A 19,800-nucleotide genomic window follows, 5' to 3' on the forward strand; every position below is an offset into this window, starting at 1 on the left:
TTTGAAAAAAAGGCAGGACAGGAGTTTTGAGTAAAAACAAAGGCAGGATGAGACACTTGCAAAAAAAAGTCAGGATGACAATTTAGGTAAAAAAAAGTCAGGATAAACTTTTAAAAAAAAAGGCAGGAGCAAATAGAGTGAAAAATAAAAAGGCAGGACAGAGATTACAACTAAAGAAAAAGTCAGGACAAAATTTTTCATCCTAGCCCCCCATAAAAAACAAATGGTAGCTCCCATAGTACTTCACCGGTTGTGTTTTTCACAATGGGAAAAAGTTCAAAACCGTATAAGAATTTGAAGACAATCCAAAAAATATCAGGACAAAACACAACCAATAAAAGTGCCGGGGAGCGTCTTTTTACCACAGAACACCACAGAATACCACAGAACACCAAAAATATACCACAGAACTTCGAAATATAAATACTTCAGACATTATATTATTGTTATTGTTAATTCTTTTTATAATTTGACTTTTTATTATTCAAATAAATTTAATTTTTCTATTTAGGGTCGACTCACTATCGCTACGCCCCAAACTGAATTGGCCTACAAGTTACTGGGTCTATACCAAAAACACCTACCGGTATTAAAACAATTGTAATTCTGTGGTATTTATCGTTGTAGTTGTCATTTTTGTTTAATTTTATGTTAAGAGTTGTTACAATATGAATAAGTACATGTATATTATTAAATATTGAATAATAGTACTTGGAAAACGTTCTCTGACAACACTAGCGGCAACTCAGATGGACATCACAAACTAGTAAATTAGTTTGGCTTTTGAAACACTGAATAGATTCTTGATACACTTGATGCAGTTCAAAACCAAATACTGTCGGCAAGTCAGATGAAACATTGTATACACATACTTTACTTGAGATGAAATAAAAGTCATTGGACAATATTTCAGATTTTTACATAATTTTGTATGCATTTAGAAATAGTTGAACTGCATCTAAATATGTTGAACAGTGGCAATGCAATTTACAGTCAGAGAAAGCTTTATCTGGTAAAGGTGGTAACAAACTTCGAAAATATAATTTATTTAAGAACAGTTTTGAAACGGAAACTTATTGTGCAATTCCAATGTCATTTTCACAAAGGAGTTCTTTTGTCAAATTTTGATGTGGTGTAGCACCACTAAGAACCGAGACAGGGAGATTTGAAAAATTACCTTTAAAGGAGCGAGTCTGTGATAGTTATAAGGATATTTTAGAAGATGAAGCCCATGTAATTTTATCGTGCCCTTCAGTTATATGACGATTTTAGAAAAGAATTATTTGATGAAGACATGATACATTTTAATAGTGATTTTATGTCTTTTGATGATAAACAGAAATTAGTGTTTTTATTTACAGATGTTAATATGATTCTGAATTATTAGTTTTGCATTTTGTAAAGTAATTCAATGTTCTGTGGTATATTTTAGTAGTTTTATTGTATTTTGTGTAGTTCTGTGGTATATTTTGGGTGTTCTGTGGTATTCATTGGTGTTCTGTGGTATTCTGTGGTGTTCTGTGGTAAAAAGACGCTCCGAAAGTGCCGTGGTGCATTTCACATGTAGCATGTGTTTGGTTCCTAGTTAATCAAGAAATGCTGCGAGCGTGATGTCTGGTAATGTTTCTGGCATTAAAACCCGCTTACAGCAAATCCAATCAAGAGCATATATCTGTATTGAAAAGCGCACATTTTGAATCTTGTTGTTAAGTCCACTATTCTGTAAGTCAGTTGATATGGTTTCTTTGAGGATTCTCAGCTGTATGGTTGACTTGCTGTGTCATCATGGTCATTAAAATAAACCCCATACCCATTTCCTTTTATTCGTAAAGAATTTAAAATCTGGGACATTCGAACATTGAAAATGTTGAAGGTACCAGTAATCAACTCAAAAATCTGTAGTATAACTTAGTGTAAGGCATATTAAACATTATTATGATGAAGTAAAATAAAACAACAGTTACTGCTTTTATTTTTAATAGATTCTTTTTTTTTCAAATTGCAAAACTTCAACAGCTTCCCCAGACCCCCTGCCTCGGTTATAACAGAAGTCAAGCTACGTCACTGTACGTTCTAGGTGCATTGGTATTCTTGTAAATATCAAAGTTTTTTTTTCGTCCTTTGATCAAGGATCGTCTGCGTGTGGTTTTTCAAAAGCTTTATTTATAGACGAGATCATTATACAGAAAACATAGCTTTTGAAAAACCCCACGCAGACCCTCCTTGATCAAAGGGCGAAAAAAAACCTTAGATATTTACAGAATGGAGAATATAGACAATAAGTTCAGAATAAATGGCAAAAAAATGTAAAGAGTAAAGAAAAGTAGGCCAACAAATAAAGAAAGAGAATAATGGGGTTCTGATACATAAAGAATAGAGATGGATCAAAATAAATAATGTGCAGGTCATTTGTAACCTGAAGGGATTAGGGGGGGGGGGGGGATTATGGGGGTCTTGAAAAATTCGGCAATTGAAAGGGGGGTCTCAATTTTTCAATCCTTAATCAAAGGAGGGAATAAAATTTTGTGTTTTGGTCTGTTTATCAAATGCTAATTGCAATAGGTCAGCTATGTTTGGTGTATGGAATAATTGTAAGCGGCCAAGGTGTTCATGTCTGTCTGACAGGTATCATTTGTCCTTGACCTTATGTACATGGTTCATTGGTCAATGTTAAGTTTCTGTAGTTTGGTCCTTTTTTTTTTTTTACTATAAGTAATAGGTCAACTATATCTGGTGTATGGAATGTTTGTAGTGTTTACATGTCTGACAGGGTTCATCGGACTTTGACCTCATTTTTACGGTTTATTGGTCAATATTTAGTTTTCCTGGTTAAGCCTGTTTTTAGATATTATGAGCAGTATGTAAACTATATTTGGTGCTTGGAATGATTGTTTTATGTACATGTCTGTCTGTCATGTACCATCACTGGACCTCATTTTCATGATTCATTGTTCAATTTTAAGTTTTCACTGTTTGGTTTGTTTCATTGATACCATAAGCAAAATGTCAATAATATTTGGTGTATGAAATGATTTTAAGGTGTACATGTATGTCTGTAAGGCTTTATCTAACCTTGACCCAGTTTTCATCGACTATTGATAATGTTAGGCTTATATGATTCTTGCAGTAAAATCTTTATTTTTAATACTTTCAACCAACCAATCAATCATGGTCAGTACAGCAGGTGAGACATTTCTGCATGTGCACTCTTGTTAAATAAATATATTAAAACAATTTGAACAAAACATATTTAATAAGGTTTATGTAGAGACATATAATACAATACATTGGTGTCCAAGAGTTGCTTCTTATGCGGAGAAAAATAATTTGAGGACTTACAAATTGTTTAAACATGATTATTGTATCGAATTTTATATGAAAAATATTCTGCAATTTACATAGATGTGTTTTGCGCGTTTCAGATAGTGAGAAGTTTATTTTTATCCAATTATGAACATGCATGTGCTACCTATGTTGCCAAAACATGCAACAATAGTTTGCTTTTCTTTGTTAACATAGTTGTTTGTTTTAATATTGATAAGATTATAACACAATATTGACTGCTGTACCCCAATTTTTGATATTTTTACCCATTATGTCTGTTTGTTTTGCTCACATATAGTTGTCAATATAATAGAATTTTAAACGACTGTCATACAAGTGTCTGAGAGGTTTAACTAGCTATGAAATCAGGTTTAATCCACCATTTTTTACATATGAAAATGCCTGAGGCTGTATAAAGTCAGGAATATGACAGTTGTTTTCCATTCGTTTGATGTGTTTCAGCATTTGATTTTGGAATTTGATAAGGGACTTCTCGTTTTGAATTTTTCTTAAAGTTCGGTATTTTTGTTATTTTACTTTTTATTGAAGAGCAGCAGTATTTTATATAAATAACTTTTAAAGAAACACAATATTTTACAAATCAATTTGGAAGTCATAATATTATATGCAGATGTGTTAAAACTGTTCATAATTTATACATCATGTCTTAACAGTCTTTCCAAAATGTGTTTTCTTGAGCATTGTAGATTGAACATATGATCTTCCTTCAGAAAATAACGGGTTCCACTAGTGAACATGATCTGTTTACCCATCTGGATCACTTGAGATCGCCCCCGGTTTTTGGTGGGGTTTGTGTTGCTCGGTCTTTGGTTTTATGTGTAGGGTTTGTGTTGCTTGGTCTTTGGTTTTATGTGTAGGGTTTGTGTTGCTCGGTCTTTGGTTTTATGCGTAGTGTTTGTGTTGCTCGGTATTTGGTTTTATGTGTAGGGTTTGTGTTGCTCGGTCTTTGGTTTTATGTGTAGGGTTTGTGTTGCTCGGTCTTTGGTTTTATGTGTAGGATTTGTGTTGCTCGGTCTTTGGTTTTATGTGTAGGGTTTGTGTTGCTCGGTCTTTGGTTTTATGTGTAGGGTTTGTGTTGCTCGGTCTTTGGTTTTATGTGTAGGGTTTGTGTTGCTCGGTCTTTGGTTTTATGTGTAGGGTTTGTGTTGCTCGGTCTTTGGTTTTATGTGTAGGGTTTGTATTGCTCGATCTTTGGTTTTATGTGTAGGGTTTGTGTTGCTCAGTCTTTGGTTTCATGTGTAGGGTTTGTGTTGCTCGGTCTTTGGTTTCATGCGTAGTGTTTGTGTTGCTCGGTCTTTGGTTTTATGTGTAGGGTTTGTGTTGCTCGGTCTTTGGTTTTGCTCGGTATTTGGTTTTATTTGTAGGGTTTGTGTTGCTCGGTCTTTGGTTTTATGTGTAGGGTTTGTGTTGCTCGGTCTGTGGTTTTATGTGTAGGTTTTTTGTTGCTCGGTCTTTGGTTTCATGCGTAGGGTTTGTGTTGCTCGGTATTTGGTTTTATGTGTAGGGTTTGTGTTGCTCGGTCTTTGGTTTTATGTGTAGGTTTTGTGTTGCTCGGTCTTTGGTTTTATGTGTAGGATTTGTGTTGCTCGGTCTTTGGTTTTATGTGTAGGGTTTGTGTTGCTCGGTCTTTGGTTTTATGTGTAATGTTTGTGTTGCTCGGTCTTTGGTTTTATGTGTAGGGTTTGTGTTGCTCGGTCTTTGGTTTTATGTGTAGGGCTTGTGTTGCTTCGTCTTTGGTTTTATGTGTAGGGTTTGTGTTGCTCGGTCTTTGGTTTTATGTGTAGGGTTTGTGTTGCTCGGTCTTTGGTTTTATGTGTAATGTTTGTGTTGCTCGGTCTTTGGTTTTATGTGTAGGGTTTGTGTTGCTCGGTCTTTGGTTTTATGTGTAATGTTTGTGTTGCTCGGTCTTTGGTTTTATGTGTAGGGTTTGTGTTGCTCGGTCTTTGGTTTTATGTGTAATGTTTGTGTTGCTCGGTCTTTGGTTTTATGTGTAGGGTTTGTGTTGCTCGGTCTTTGGTTTTATGTGTAGGGTTTGTGTTGCTCGGTCTTTGGTTTTATGTGTAGGGTTTGTGTTGCTCGGTCTTTGGTTTCATGTGTAGGGTTTGTGTTGCTCGGTCTTTGGTTTCATGCGTAGTGTTTGTGTTGCTCGGTATTTGGTTTTATGTGTAGGGTTTGTGTTGCTCGGTCTTTGGTTTTATGTGAAGGGTTTGTGTTGCTCGGTCTGTGGTTTTATGTGTAGGGTTTGTGTTGCTCGGTCTTTGGTTTCATGCGTAGGGTTTGTGTTGCTCGGTCTTTGGTTTTATGTGTAGGGTTTGTGTTGCTTGGTCTTTGGTTTTATGTGTAGGGTTTGTGTTGCTCGGTCTTTGGTTTTATGCGTAGTGTTTGTGTGCTCGGTATTTGGTTTTATGTGTAGGGTTTGTGTTGCTCGGTCTTTGGTTTTATGTGTAATGTTTGTGTTGCTCGGTCTTTGGTTTTATGTGTAGGGTTTGTGTTGCTCGGTCTTTGGTTTTATGTGTAGGGTTTGTGTTGCTTCGTCTTTTATTTTATGTGTAGGGTTTGTGTTGCTCGGTCTTTGGTTTTATGTGTAGGGTTTGTGTTGCTCGGTCTTTGGTTTTATGTGTAGGGTTTGTGTTGCTCGGTCTTTGGTTTTATGTGTAGGGTTTGTATTGCTCGATCTTTGGTTTTATGTGTAGGGTTTGTGTTGCTCAGTCTTTGGTTTCATGTGTAGGGTTTGTGTTGCTCGGTCTTTGGTTTCATGCGTAGTGTTTGTGTTGCTCGGTCTTTGGTTTTATGTGTAGGGTTTGTGTTGCTCGGTCTTTGGTTTTGCTCGGTATTTGGTTTTATTTGTAGGGTTTGTGTTGCTCGGTCTTTGGTTTTATGTGAAGGGTTTGTGTTGCTCGGTCTGTGGTTTTATGTGTAGGTTTTGTGTTGCTCGGTCTTTGGTTTCATGCGTAGGGTTTGTGTTGCTCGGTATTTGGTTTTATGTGTAGGGTTTGTGTTGCTCGGTCTTTGGTTTTATGTGTAGGTTTTGTGTTGCTCGGTCTTTGGTTTTATGTGTAGGATTTGTGTTGCTCGGTCTTTGGTTTTATGTGTAGGGTTTGTGTTGCTCGGTCTTTGGTTTTATGTGTAATGTTTGTGTTGCTCGGTCTTTGGTTTTATGTGTAGGGTTTGTGTTGCTCGGTCTTTGGTTTTATGTGTAGGGTTTGTGTTGCTTCGTCTTTGGTTTTATGTGTAGGGTTTGTGTTGCTCGGTCTTTGGTTTTATGTGTAATGTTTGTGTTGCTCGGTCTTTGGTTTTATGTGTAGGGTTTGTGTTGCTCGGTCTTTGGTTTTATGTGTAATGTTTGTGTTGCTCGGTCTTTGGTTTTATGTGTAGGGTTTGTGTTGCTCGGTCTTTGGTTTTATGTGTAGGGTTTGTGTTGCTCGGTCTTTGGTTTTATGTGTAGGGTTTGTGTTGCTCGGTCTTTGGTTTCATGTGTAGGGTTTGTGTTGCTCGGTCTTTGGTTTCATGCGTAGTGTTTGTGTTGCTCGGTATTTGGTTTTATGTGTAGGGTTTGTGTTGCTCGGTCTTTGGTTTTATGTGAAGGGTTTGTGTTGCTCGGTCTGTGGTTTTATGTGTAGGGTTTGTGTTGCTCGGTCTTTGGTTTCATGCGTAGGGTTTGTGTTGCTCGGTCTTTGGTTTTATGTGTAGGGTTTGTGTTGCTCGGTCTTTGGTTTTATGTGTAGGGTTTGTGTTGCTCGGTCTTTGGTTTTATGTGTAGGATTTGTGTTGCTCGGTCTTTGGTTTTATGTGTAGGGTTTGTGTTGCTCGGTCTTTGGTTTTATGTGTAATGTTTGTGTTGCTCGGTCTTTGGTTTTATGTGTAGGGTTTGTGTTGCTCGGTCTTTGGTTTTATGTGTAGGGTTTGTGTTGCTTCGTCTTTGGTTTTATGTGTAGGGTTTGTGTTGCTCGGTCTTTGGTTTTATGTGTAATGTTTGTGTTGCTCGGTCTTTGGTTTTATGTGTAGGGTTTGTGTTGCTCGGTCTTTGGTTTTATGTGTAGGGTTTGTGTTGCTCGGTCTTTGGTTTTATGTGTAGGGTTTGTGTTGCTCGGTCTTTGGTTTTATGTGTAGGGTTTGTGTTGCTCGGTCTTTGGTTTTATGTGCAGGGGTTTGTGTTGCTCGGTATTGGGTTTTATGTGTAGTGTTTGTGTTGCTCGGTCTTGGGTTTTATGTGTAGGGTTTGTGTTGCTCGGTCTTGGGTTTTATGTGTAGGGTTTGTGTTGCTCGGTCTTGGTTTTTATGTGTAGGGTTTGTGTTGCTCGGTATTGGTGTAGGGTTTGTGTTGCTCGGTCTTTGGTTTTATGTGTAGGGTTTGTGTTGCTCAGTCTTGGGTTTTATGTGTAGGGTTTGTGTTGCTCGGTCTTGGGTTTTATGTGTAGGGTTTGTGTTGCTCGGTCTTGGTTTTTATGTGTAGGGTTTGTGTTGCTCGGTATTGGTGTAGGGTTTGTGTTGCTCGGTCTTTGGTTTTATGTGTAGGGTTTGTGTTGCTCAGTCTTGGGTTTTATGTGTAGGGTTTGTGTTGCTCGGTCTTGGTTTTTATGTGTAGGGTTTGTGTTGCTCGGTATTGGTGTAGGGTTTGTGTTGCTCGGTCTTTGGTTTTATGTGTAGGGTTTGTGTTGCTCGGTCTTTGGTTTTATGCCAGTGTAGGGTTTGTGTTGCTCGGTCTTTGGTTTCATGTGTAGGGTTTGTGTTGCTCGGTCTTTGGTTTCATGCATAGTGTTTGTGTTGTTCGGTCTTTGGTTTAATGTGCAGGGTTTGTGTTGCTCGGTCTTTGGTTTTATGTGTAGGGTTTGTGTTGCTCGGTATTTGGTTTTATGTGTAGGGTTTGTGTTGCTCGGTCTTTGGTTTCATGTGTAGGGTTTGTGTTGCTCGGTCTTTGGTTTCATGCGTAGTGTTTGTGTTGCTCGGTATTTGGTTTTATGTGTAGGGTTTGTGTTGCTCGGTCTTTGGTTTTATGTGTAGTGTTTATGTTGCTCGGTATTTGGTTTCATGCGTAGGGTTGGTGTTGCTCGGTATTTGGTTTTATGTGTAGGGTTTGTGTTGCTCGGTCTTTGGTTTCATGTGTAGGGTTTGTGTTGCTCGGTCTTTGGTTTTATGTGTAGGGTTTGTGTTGCTCGGTCTTTGGTTTTATGTGTAGGGTTTGTGTTGCTCGGTCTTTGGTTTCATTGTAGGGTTTGTGTTGCTCGGTCTTTGGTTTTATGTGTAGGGTTTGTGTTCTTCGGTCTTTGGTTTTACTTGTAGGGTTTGTGTTGCTCGGTCTTTGGTTTTATGTGTAGGGTTTGTGTTGCTCGGTCTTTGGTTTTATGTGTAGGGTTTGTGTTGCTCGGTATTGGGTTTTATGTGTAGGGTTTGTGTTGCTCGGTATTGGTGTAGGGTTTGTGTTGCTCGGTCTTTGGTTTTATGTGTAGGGTTTGTGTTGCTCGGTATTTGGTTTTATGTGTAGGGTTTGTGTTGCTCGGTATTTGGTTTTATGTGTAGGGTTTGTGTTGCTCGGTCTTTGGTTTTATGTGTAGGGTTTGTGTTGCTCGGTCTTTGGTTTTATGTTTAGGGTTTGTGTTGCTCGGTCTTTGGTTTTATGTGTAGGGTTTGTGTTGCTCGGTCTTTGGTTTTATGTGTAGGGTTTGTGTTGCTCGGTCTTTGGTTTTATGTGTAGGGTTTGTGTTGCTCGGTCTTTGGTTTTATGTGTAGTGTTTGTGTTGCTCGGTCTTTGGTTTTATGTGTAGTGTTTTGTTGACTGCTGCTCGTCCTTTCGTCGTTTCTCATTTTGGGCATAGTATTGTCCGTTTGTCTTTGACTTGACGTGTTTTCTTTATATCCTTTATATCTTCCGCCTTTTTTTATGAAACTATATATTAATAAATCTTATAGTTACAATAAAAACTCTATTAGCTAAAATTGTGAATGGAAATGGGGAATGTGTCAAAGAGACAACAACCGGACCAACGAGCAGAAAACAGTCGAAGGCCAACAATGGGTCTTCTATACAGCGAAAAAATCACACACCCGGAGGCGTACTTCAGCTGGCCCCTTAACAAAAATATGTACTAGTTCAGTAATAATGGACGTCATACTAAACTCCGAAATATATGAAAGAAACTAAAATTAAAAATCATACTAGACTAACAAAGGCAAGAGGGGTTTAGTATCATACCATAATAAAATATATTACAAATAGAATCTATATCGAGCCCTTTTATGATAGTGTTCAACCGTACAACAAAAGTTTCATCAGTAACAGTTTATTGTAAAATTACATATATTAAGCACTTCATTTTCACACTTATTGTTCAGCATCCTGTTAGATCAGTGTTACACTTAACAATTCAAAATTTTCAAAAGTTTGTAAATTTTTTTTTTTTTTTTTATTTTTGGTAAAATATGAACATTCTAAATTTTTGAAATTTTATTAAATTTTGAAAATTTCCCCAAATAATTAAAATTCTAAAATTCGTTTTAAAATTCAATATTTTTAGATATTAATTCAAACTTTAAATACTAAACATAAGGTGCAGTTTTGATCATTTCGCTTTAATTTTGATAGTTTGAATCCTAGATTTTTTATTAAAATATAAGAAAGGACTAAAAAGTGGGTACCTGTAAAGGGCAAAACGGATTAAAAACGGAACGGAACGAAACAAAATATACCAAAACGAAACAACGAAAAGAATATTTAAAAAAAATAAATAAATTTAATATAAAACAAGAGGCTAACTTGTTTGATCTACAGGGTGAAAATGAGAAATTTGTCAAAAAAATAATTAGGAAGACCTGATTTTGACACACTTTGATTCTCTAAATAAATGAACCATATGCAGAAATTACTTGTCAACTTTGTGATTACTGCTCTAAATGTGGTAATCAATAGTATATGTCTGTATATTTGACTTAGATACCTCCACGAGGAGCTTCAATAATGGTACATTTTTGATAGCGAATATAATAGCGAATAAAAGGTAACGGAATATTCGCTTTTTGTATTAAGGGATAGTTCAGTATTTGTTATTTGCACTTTTGTAAGTTATCTTAAGACAATCAACTTTGAGAAAAGTATAAGTACACAGCCACGTCCGGTCAGAACGGGGCGTGTAGAGAGAGTGCCACACTTTCAGCACGTTAAGAACCCTTGCAACAACTCTTTGAGGGGTTCGTTGGTTTCCTGTTGCAAGACAAAACTTCTGTCCCTATTCCATATACTCTCATTTCCTGCGGTGGCAGTCTGAATTTCCCGACCTTCATCCCAAGCAACGTTAAGCAACCAACAATCAATCATCCAAAACTGTCCGTTTATGAATTTAAAAATTATAAAGAAACAAAGGTTTCAACTCCCTCAGGCAAAGTTGAACTTAGATGGATTTTGCTATTTTTATGTCCCTTTTGGTCATATAGCTCTTCAATTATTTCGGTTCTTATACATCCTTGGCTTTCAAATATTCAGCTTTGAGTGTTTCGGATGTAGGTAAATTCAGAAAAGCGCGTTGGACGCATGCAATCAAGTGTTGTTTTCATTTTTATTGTATATTCCACTCAATTCAAATCATTATTGTCAATGGAAAATAGTACATGGGCGGATTCAGGTTCTTGTTATTGTAATTTTATGTTTTGCGGGGAAGCCTCATTTAGTAGAATATTTGTGTTAATATTGAATTTTTCTGATTTTTCACTGCTATTCCTTAGTTTTTGTACCGCTATTTTTAAAACTCAAGAGTTCGTCACTGTAATATATATCAATCATGAAAATTATTGACTATAAACACAAAGGTAGCATGACATGAAATTGAAAAGATTATGAGTCCCCTGTACTCGGTTCTAAAGACTGTTTTAAAAAGCACCCTGTGAAGTCTTATATATCGTAATACTGCAAGGTTATTGTAAAATGATTTCAGTACAGAAAATTAGCATTAAATCGAAAATGGTTAAATTTGATCAATATTGTAATATGTTTAGTGATTTAATGGAAATATTTACTATTGTTCTTCACTAAATAACAGTTATAATTTAGAATAATATCAGTTTTAAATTCCAAGAATGTCTTCTTTCTTATTCACATTTAAAAAAACGGCCCATTTGTTAAAAACCAGGACTTTTTAAAATTGTTGCTCTCGAAAAAATCCCGGACAATATAAAACGCTGAATATTAAGTGAAACTCGAAGAAAGTGTGCCTAGTTTGGGCCTACAATATGTATAGTATCCAGAATAAGATGAACAATAGATAGAAGAAGATGTGGTATTAGTGCCAATGAGACAACTCCCCGTCCAAGTCACAATTTGTAAAAGTAAACCATTATAGGTCAAAGTACGGCCTTCAACACGAAGTCTAGGCTCACATCGCACAGTAAGCTATAAAGGGCCCCAAAATGACTAGTGTAAAACCATCCAAACAGGAAAATTAACGAACGAATAAAACCATTATACTTGCGAAATAGCAGTAAAACGATCTGATCGCATTTAATATCACTCGAAAAAACACGATCTCAGCCGGTCACTATACCTACCGTGTTACATGACATGATAGAATGAGACAACCAACGACTTAAATTATGCTAAAACTATAAAACTATAAACGACAAAAAAAACAACCTAAATAGTTTACCATTAAGATTGGTCACTTCAACTTGCTAATATGTACATATCGGTGATGTGAACTTTTAAAACATTAGATTAAATTACGGTTTTGTTTAACAATGTGTTTTTCTTTTTTAAAATATAAAAGATTTGATTGGGCAACAGGCTAACCATCTGCAAGCCTCTCCAAGAGAGAGAAAACATCGCATATATACACAAACTTGTGACAACACAAACACATATTTCATTATCAAAACTACACATGTAATTATGTAATGTTGCTCATGTTATTAAAACTGATGGCACGCATTAATCAAAAAGCCCACAGCTACATATAGAAAGAAGGGCGAGATGGATATTCAGGCTGAAAAAAAGAAGAATTATGTAATAAAATTATATTTATGTGGTCTTTCATAAGACTATCACGCTGAGTTGGATATTGTTGGTCAGTTTTTTTTACTGTTCTCCTATATGATGAGCGCTTTATCAAGCAAGTGACGTTTGGGAGACGGATTTATAAAAAGTTTTATAAAAATCCCATATTTGAATTTCATGTAACATTGTAATACTTTATTGTTGTAATTTTTCATTAATAAATACTGTTTAAACTAAGTGATGTTTGGGCAAAAGTTTAGAACAAAAACAATTGTAAAATTGGAGTAAACTATCCAACCTAGAATTCCTTTTGTCCATTACGACCAATGGATTCGAAATTCGCTGCTATCTTTGATTAAATGTTAAAACCAAACAGTTCTGAATAAATTATTTCAAACGCTTAGCTTCTGTTAGAGATTTTTAACAAATGCAACTTTAAAAAGGTTCGGAAATTGTGTGTTTATTTAAGAGATATAAAACCTTAAAAATTTCAGGATACTGATATCTCATGTGATGTCCGATTTGTTTAAAGAAATACAGCTTCTTTTTTAAATATTTCTTTTGCAATTAAAAATGCTTCAGTTCGTGTTGTTCTTTTTTTTTCCTACCTAAGAATGATCATATCAAAATGGTTCTTTTTTTTAAATTAAGTCTCCGCCTTTGAGAAATATTTGTTTGTTTACTCAATTTTTCTCCGCTTTGATCCCTGTCTGCCTCTTGTTTTATTTTTTACATTGATTTTTAATTAAAAAATGTTCATTTCGTTTCGTTTTGTCATATTTCGTTTCGTTTCGTTTTGATTTTGCAAATTTCGTTTCGTTTCGTTTCGTTCCGTTTTATTTCATTTCGAACTTTACAGGTACCCAAACGTGATAATGATACATATGTTCTCTTTTCGTCCGTTTTCTTCTTTTGATATTTTAATAAAAAAATTAAAAAAATCAAACTTTCATAAAGAGAAATAATCAAAACTGCACGTTGGGTTTAGTATTTTTAAAGTTTGGTTAAATATCTAAACTATTAAATTTTAAAACCAATTTTAGAATTTTAGATTCATCGAAATGACCTCCGAAGACTGCCGACGGTCATATAACACGATATAAACATAAATATAAATATAAACAGATAGTGACCACGTGGAATTGGATTTTTCTTGGTCTGTTTGATTTCATATTGTAGGTTTAACGTATGATTATCATCATTTTTACCTGTATAAGAATGATTGAATCAGTTAACCAAATCAGTGGTTCATCCTTGTTTCAATTTCAATGTTGACATTCTTTTCCTTTTAATAGCTGAATACATGCGTAACCCATGTCCAGCTAATGGGTTAAATTGAAGTTCACATGAATACAGATTCAATGAGGAAGAATTATTCACTTGCAAGTGAATAATTCATCAGCGATTTTTTTTAGCTTATTTTGACAAAATTGAACCAAATTTTAAACGGTTTCTTAGTCTAGTATTTTTCAATTCAACTCCGAAGTACTGCATGATAGGTAAACATGATACATGTAGTCATGAACAAACTTTCAGTAAATGCAATTTTTTAACGTCTTCTACTTTTCCCATATAATCTATATAATATAACATCTGACACATTTATTTTTTTAGGCTATCGCATATCATGGTGACGTACAGGGAATTTACAGGTAAATGTGTACCTAAACAAACTTTTTAAATACAATGGCTGATAGCAAGGTAGGTATCGTTGTAATGTTGAAATCTTCAATTAACAGTTATTTCAAGTTTAACTTAATGTAGATATACTTGTAAAAATCAGAAGTAAGGGATCCCCACCCCAATGTCGTCAATACCAGCCAATTGCATTGCAAATTGAATCATATCATGTATACCAGACATTTATATTTGGCCATTTGGGTTTCTTTTTTGTTATAAATATAATAATGTCATCTATCATGGTTAGTCGATAACATAAATAAACCTGCTATTATACATGATGCATGATGATTTATAGCGTTAGGCTTTAATACGAGTAACGTGACATGCAGGTTTCACTCGTGAAAAAGTCTACATTTATTCTTTTACAACTTATGAGTTCACCTCGGTTTAAGTTGAGTTCTAGCATGTTCTGGTTTTTTTTCAGTGGCAGTCTAATTTTTCCTCCAATTATCCCAGTCTACACGCTCTGCAAAACTTACCTATTAGATTTTAATTGTTGATTTTTCGTCTTTGATTGCATGTTTTTTTTTTTGGTGTTGAATTAATTCACACTTTTAAAAGATGACGTAAACCATAACACATTGCATATACATAATGTCTATTGTTGAAGACTGTATGTTGTCTTTCTAGCGCATGGTTATTTTTGTCGCACGCTGGGTTGCTGTCACATTCACGAATACCATGTTTTTAATATTCATATGTGTATATTGCTTTTATGAATATGATTATTTTACTTTTAGTCGACCACGTGTAATTTTTCCAAGATCTGTGGCCAAAATGTCAAGGTTAAAGCAGACACTGCTGAATGGAAACTTTCATACTCTGGAGGAAGATTATTCACATCTCAACCGATCATAGCCGGAAAAACAATTATTTTCAACCTCTTCGGCAGTGGACATGTAGAATTTGGCCTCTTTTGTGCAGATCCCGATCAACTTATAAATGTTTCTACCATTGAAAACCGAAATGAATTCAAGTATTTGCAGACCACCCGAGTACACAAAATTGGTGGGAAAATACACGTGATCTGCTCAGAAGACGGCTCAAAAGTAACATTCAGACGAGACAGTCAAGAATGTTGTTCTAACATAGATGCTGAGAAACAGACGTGGATTACAGCCAATCTTTTGTTCGGAAACATAACCGCTCAAATAGGTCAGTGTAGATATTAAATAAAACTATAGGCTCTAAAGAGTCTATGTCGCTCACCTGCATCTTCAACAACGGGCCACTTATAATTTAAGGTCAATAACTCCAATAACGATTCCACTGAAGATTTCTGCCTTATGGCTTATTTGTAGATCTAGTCATTCTGATCAATTTTGCTATTTAAAATTTCTACCTATCTATTAAAGTTTTCAAGATAAGGGGACGACCATTTGATATTCTGGGGGGGGGGGGGGGGGGGGGGGGGCAGGAGGATTTGTTGTGGATCGGTTATTTATTTTTGTAAACTAAGAGGACAGATTATCTATTTTCTGCACTATTGAAGCAAGATTTTTCATTTTCATTAAAGCAAGGGACTGATTATTTATTTTCACAACTATATTTATAATATTCGAAAACATACAATTTTTAAATTATTTGTATTATAAATAATTCATGTATAGTCAAGTCATTATGTACCATTTAATCAGAATTAATTATTATCCTCTGCAGAAATGAATCTTTTTATATCCCCCAATGCATATACCTGTATTGCATACATACACAGTTTTAAAGTTTGGTTGAAACTAAGGCTCTTCTAAAAGTATTGGCAAACGTGTTTCGCCGAGCGGAGCGAGGCAAAATTTTTTTTGAAGGGTTTTTGAACCGCTGAAGGCCCAAGAAGCTATAGAACAAATGATGCAAAATCATGCCTTCTGGGTGTTCCCCAGACCCTTTCTTAAACTGAAAATGCAAGTTCTGTTTTAATAATTTTATGACAATATTTTGGTCTCAAAACAAAATCACGTTATAGATTCAGTGTAAGACTTAAGTTTCTAGGAACAACATCAAAAGACAAATATGCATGATATTAAAAGCAAAAATGTAATTCACATAGTTAAGTCTGTGGCTGCTGTGTTTTTTTAAACTCATGATCAAGTTAATAATAAAACTACTAAATTACAAAATGAATGCAACACTAACAGAATACAGAAGGGCAATCAATGAACAAAAGACAAATAAATAAGAAATATTGATCCCGAAAAATCAGGGGCTACGTCTGAGGGAGAACAGAACTTGCTTCTTGCAAGGCACTCACGGTGAACACAATTTGATATGGAGACAAGCGTTTGGTTTTGAAATTTCCTACATGAGGCATTTGTCTCAATGTAGTTACGGCCCTGATTTAATAAAAGTGAGGTAAGTGTTCCTGAGACAATTAACCTCAAGTTAAATGAAACCAATTTTCTGACATTTCAAGTATATTTAAATAATATTTATACTTTTATTATTAAAAGATATGGGAAGTGTTTCCCGATTTTTTTTTTTTGGAAAAAAGATTAATTTCTGAAGAATCTGGTGCCATCTCATACTTTCGATTAGACCTGCTGAGTTATTTATTTTCAATACATTGCAAGTCAGGTCATTTATTTTCAAACTACCACAGAACAAACCATTTATTTTTGTGATTATCTAGGCTGAGTTATTTATTTTTAAAATCCTCCTGCCCCCCCCCCCCCCACCCCAGAATATCAAATGGTCGTCCCCTAATAGGCAAAAATGCAAACAAAAAAAAAACAAAAAAAAAAAACTGGGAAAAATCATCATTAAAGGGCTAAAACTTCAATAAGTTGTCGACTGACGATTTCGATCATATTGACTTATCTGTAGATCTTGTCTTGCTGATAATTTTTGGTATATAAAGCATCTTTCTATCTATAATAATTGTCGAGAAAATAGGCAAAAATAAAAAAGACAAGTGGTAAAATTCTTCGTTTAAGGACAATAACCCCTATAAAAAGTCTTCTGACAGTTTTTGTTGTCAACAGACAGTAGGTGCCGGCCCCGTCAGATTTTCTTTATCTAAAGTGGTATCAAGATAATAGACAAAACGTGCATTTTACCACTATGTTCTATTTTTAGCCATGTCGGCCATGTTCGTTGGCAAGCGGGGTTATTAAACACATTTTTAGAAATAGATACCCCAATGACGATTGTGGCTAAGTTTGGTTAAATTTGACCCTGTAGATTCAGAGGAGAAGATTTGTGTAAAAGTGGACGGACGACGACAGACAACCGACGACAAATGATGGTTAAAGAGGGCCAGGTGAGCTAAACACTGAGGTTCCAACTCCCTCAGGCAAAGTTGACCTTCGATGCATTTTGTCATTCTTTTAGGCCCCTTTTGTTCATAAAGCTCTTAAGGTGTTTAAGTACATCCTTGGCTTTCCATTTTTGGGGTATGGGCTCGATCGTGATGAAGGTTAATCAGGAAAGCGCTTCGGAAGCAATACATTTATAAAGTGTTCAATCTTTTCATTTTTCATTTATTGTTGGTAAAATGTCGAAGTTATGACCTTCGATTCATACTATGCATTGGAGAACATTCCCGGTTGAATATTTCAAAGACTGGCAACACCTAAGTTTCAATAGTTTTCTCTATCAAAGATAAATTGAATGAACAAACCATGGCCACGTTAACCTTATAACTTTCTTTCGTCTCTTAAAATCACTTGTGAGTACCGATGTCCGCGTGCTTTTAATATAAGACATCTATAATACATACATGTAACAAGCATTTTTTTCGCATTGTTGAAGGCCGTACGATTGCATATAATTGCTTACATCCACTTCATTTGAACTTTAATGGAGAGTTGTCTCATTGGCAATCATACCACATCCCCTTGTTTTTATAATGTGAAAAAACAGTATCTAATCAACCAATGCCTACATACGTGTCATTAATATATTTTCTCATATTTTAGAAAACTTATATATGAGTTTCCACCGGGTAAAAGGAGAAAATATTAACTTAACAGACAACAAATCTAAAGCCAATTTAAAGACAGTCAACCCATCAGCAGTCTGTTATATTCCACACCGACTTCATACCAACGACCAAATACAATTACATCTAACTCCAGTCAAATTTGATGACCGTCCACCTAGTGTATATTTTGTCAAAATGGCGGTCAGTGATTATGACCCAGAAATATTCATGAAAAATTTGAAACCTATCCACTGTTTGGAAGACCTTCCGGTCAATATTATACCTGCAGATGTTTGTTCTTCAGAAGGGGATATAAATGTGAAAATATGTGACAATAAAGTGATTATGAAACAAAGTAATTTACCAGAAGTTGTTGCAAACACAGGAATCGATTTAACACAAGGCTTCTATTGTTTGTTCGAGCTTTATCGAGTAAAACTGTCGTGTCTTAGAAATGGACCAGCTTTAGAGTCAAACATTTCTTCACAAATTATGTCCAGTTCTAATCTAAATGGACTTTCACCTAGTAATATAACTGACGGATTGGACCAAGAAGACAGTCATGGGGTAATAGGAACAAAATCCGAAAGCGAGAAAGAGAAATTTGATCAAATATTTGATATAATCGAAGTACTGGAAAGAGAACACTATGATAAGTTAGAGATAAGAGAAGACTTTGAATGCGTAAAATGCAGATTAACTGAAATCAAAAATAAATTGACTTCACCGTCAATAATCCATACTCAGATTCCGGAAAGTGAAATAGCGATGAAAATTAGAGAAAACTATTCACGACTTTTGATTTGTATTGATCCTTTGCCATTGTCTGATCATCTTTTTCAGGAGAATATGATATCTTTTGATAACCACCAGCACGTCCGAAACAAATGGCAAGTAGACCCAACAAATGCAAAACGAGACCTACTGGCAATGTTGATGGTCCGTAAATTGGAAAAGCAAGTGCTAAGAAAAGTGTTGTCAAATTGCAAACTGGAACATGTTTATGATATTCTTTTTCCAGAAGATGCAATGTAACACCAATGTTTGTTGTATAAATGAGTTTTATTACGACAGTGACTTTCCCTTTTTGGTTCTTGGCATTGATCTAATCCCAAAGTAATTTCATTATATTCACCTAAATTAACCGGATATTTTTGTACTTTGCTGAACGTTCAGTGGCACATATTTCATAAAATTGAGAATGGAAATGGGGAATATGTCAAAGAGACAACAACCCGACCAAAGAGCAGACAACAGCCGAAGGTCACCAATGGGTCTTCAATGCAGCGAGAAAATCCCGCAGCCGGAGGTGGTCCTCAGCTGGCCCCTAACTAAAATTGTGTGCTAGTTCAGTGAAAATGGACGTCACACTAAACTCCAAAACATATAAATAAACTAAATTTAAAAAAACATACTAGACTAACAAAGGCCAGAGGCTCCAGACTTGGGACAGGCGCAAAAATGCGGCGGGGTTAAACATGTTTTGTGAGATCTCAACCCTCCCCCTATACCTCTAGCCAATGTACTATAAAGAAACACATAGCAATACGCACAGTAAAACATGTATATTCTAGACGTTTTTTTGAAAAAAGAGATGCAGGGAATACATTAATGAGACAGCAACACAACGACAAAAATCACAAAAAGACATCTTAGGCCAACAAACCTATAAATAGCACATGAAAGACATTTATTTCTGTAACATCCTTCAAAAAATATTAAAATAAAAATCAAACACAGTACTGGAACATTGCAGTAAAATCTTAGACCGAGTCCAGATTAGATGCAAAGCCACATTTAGAAAATGACAATCGTCTAATATCGTCTTTTGGGTTATCAGTTACTTTGAAAATATATAAAGCTACAAATGTACTATCTG

The 19,800-nt window shown here is 35.3% G+C and overlaps 1 protein-coding gene across 1 annotated transcript; it reads left to right on the forward strand.

Annotated features, from left to right (window-relative positions):
- The first annotated feature begins 13,941 nt into the window (after window positions 1–13,941).
- On the forward strand, window positions 13,942–18,994 carry LOC127721583 (uncharacterized). The gene is made up of 3 exons (XM_052228356.1): window positions 13,942–14,023; window positions 14,746–15,160; window positions 17,917–18,994. Exons 1-3 carry the CDS (start codon window positions 14,009–14,011, stop codon window positions 18,954–18,956), a joined length of 1,470 nt encoding a protein of 489 aa, XP_052084316.1. The 5' UTR covers window positions 13,942–14,008; the 3' UTR covers window positions 18,957–18,994.
- The last annotated feature ends 806 nt before the right edge of the window (window positions 18,995–19,800 follow it).

The sequence above is a fragment of the Mytilus californianus genome, unplaced genomic scaffold, assembly GCF_021869535.1.
Source record: "Mytilus californianus isolate M0D057914Y unplaced genomic scaffold, xbMytCali1.0.p SCAF_12, whole genome shotgun sequence".
NCBI classification, from domain to species: Eukaryota; Metazoa; Mollusca; class Bivalvia; order Mytilida; family Mytilidae; genus Mytilus; species Mytilus californianus.

Bases quoted from the DNA above. Each gene is read 5' to 3' on its own strand.
- LOC127721583 (XM_052228356.1), top strand. The intron at 15,161-17,916 runs GTCAGTGTAGAT...CTCATATTTTAG, and splicing joins AAACATAACCGCTCAAATAG to AAAACTTATATATGAGTTTC.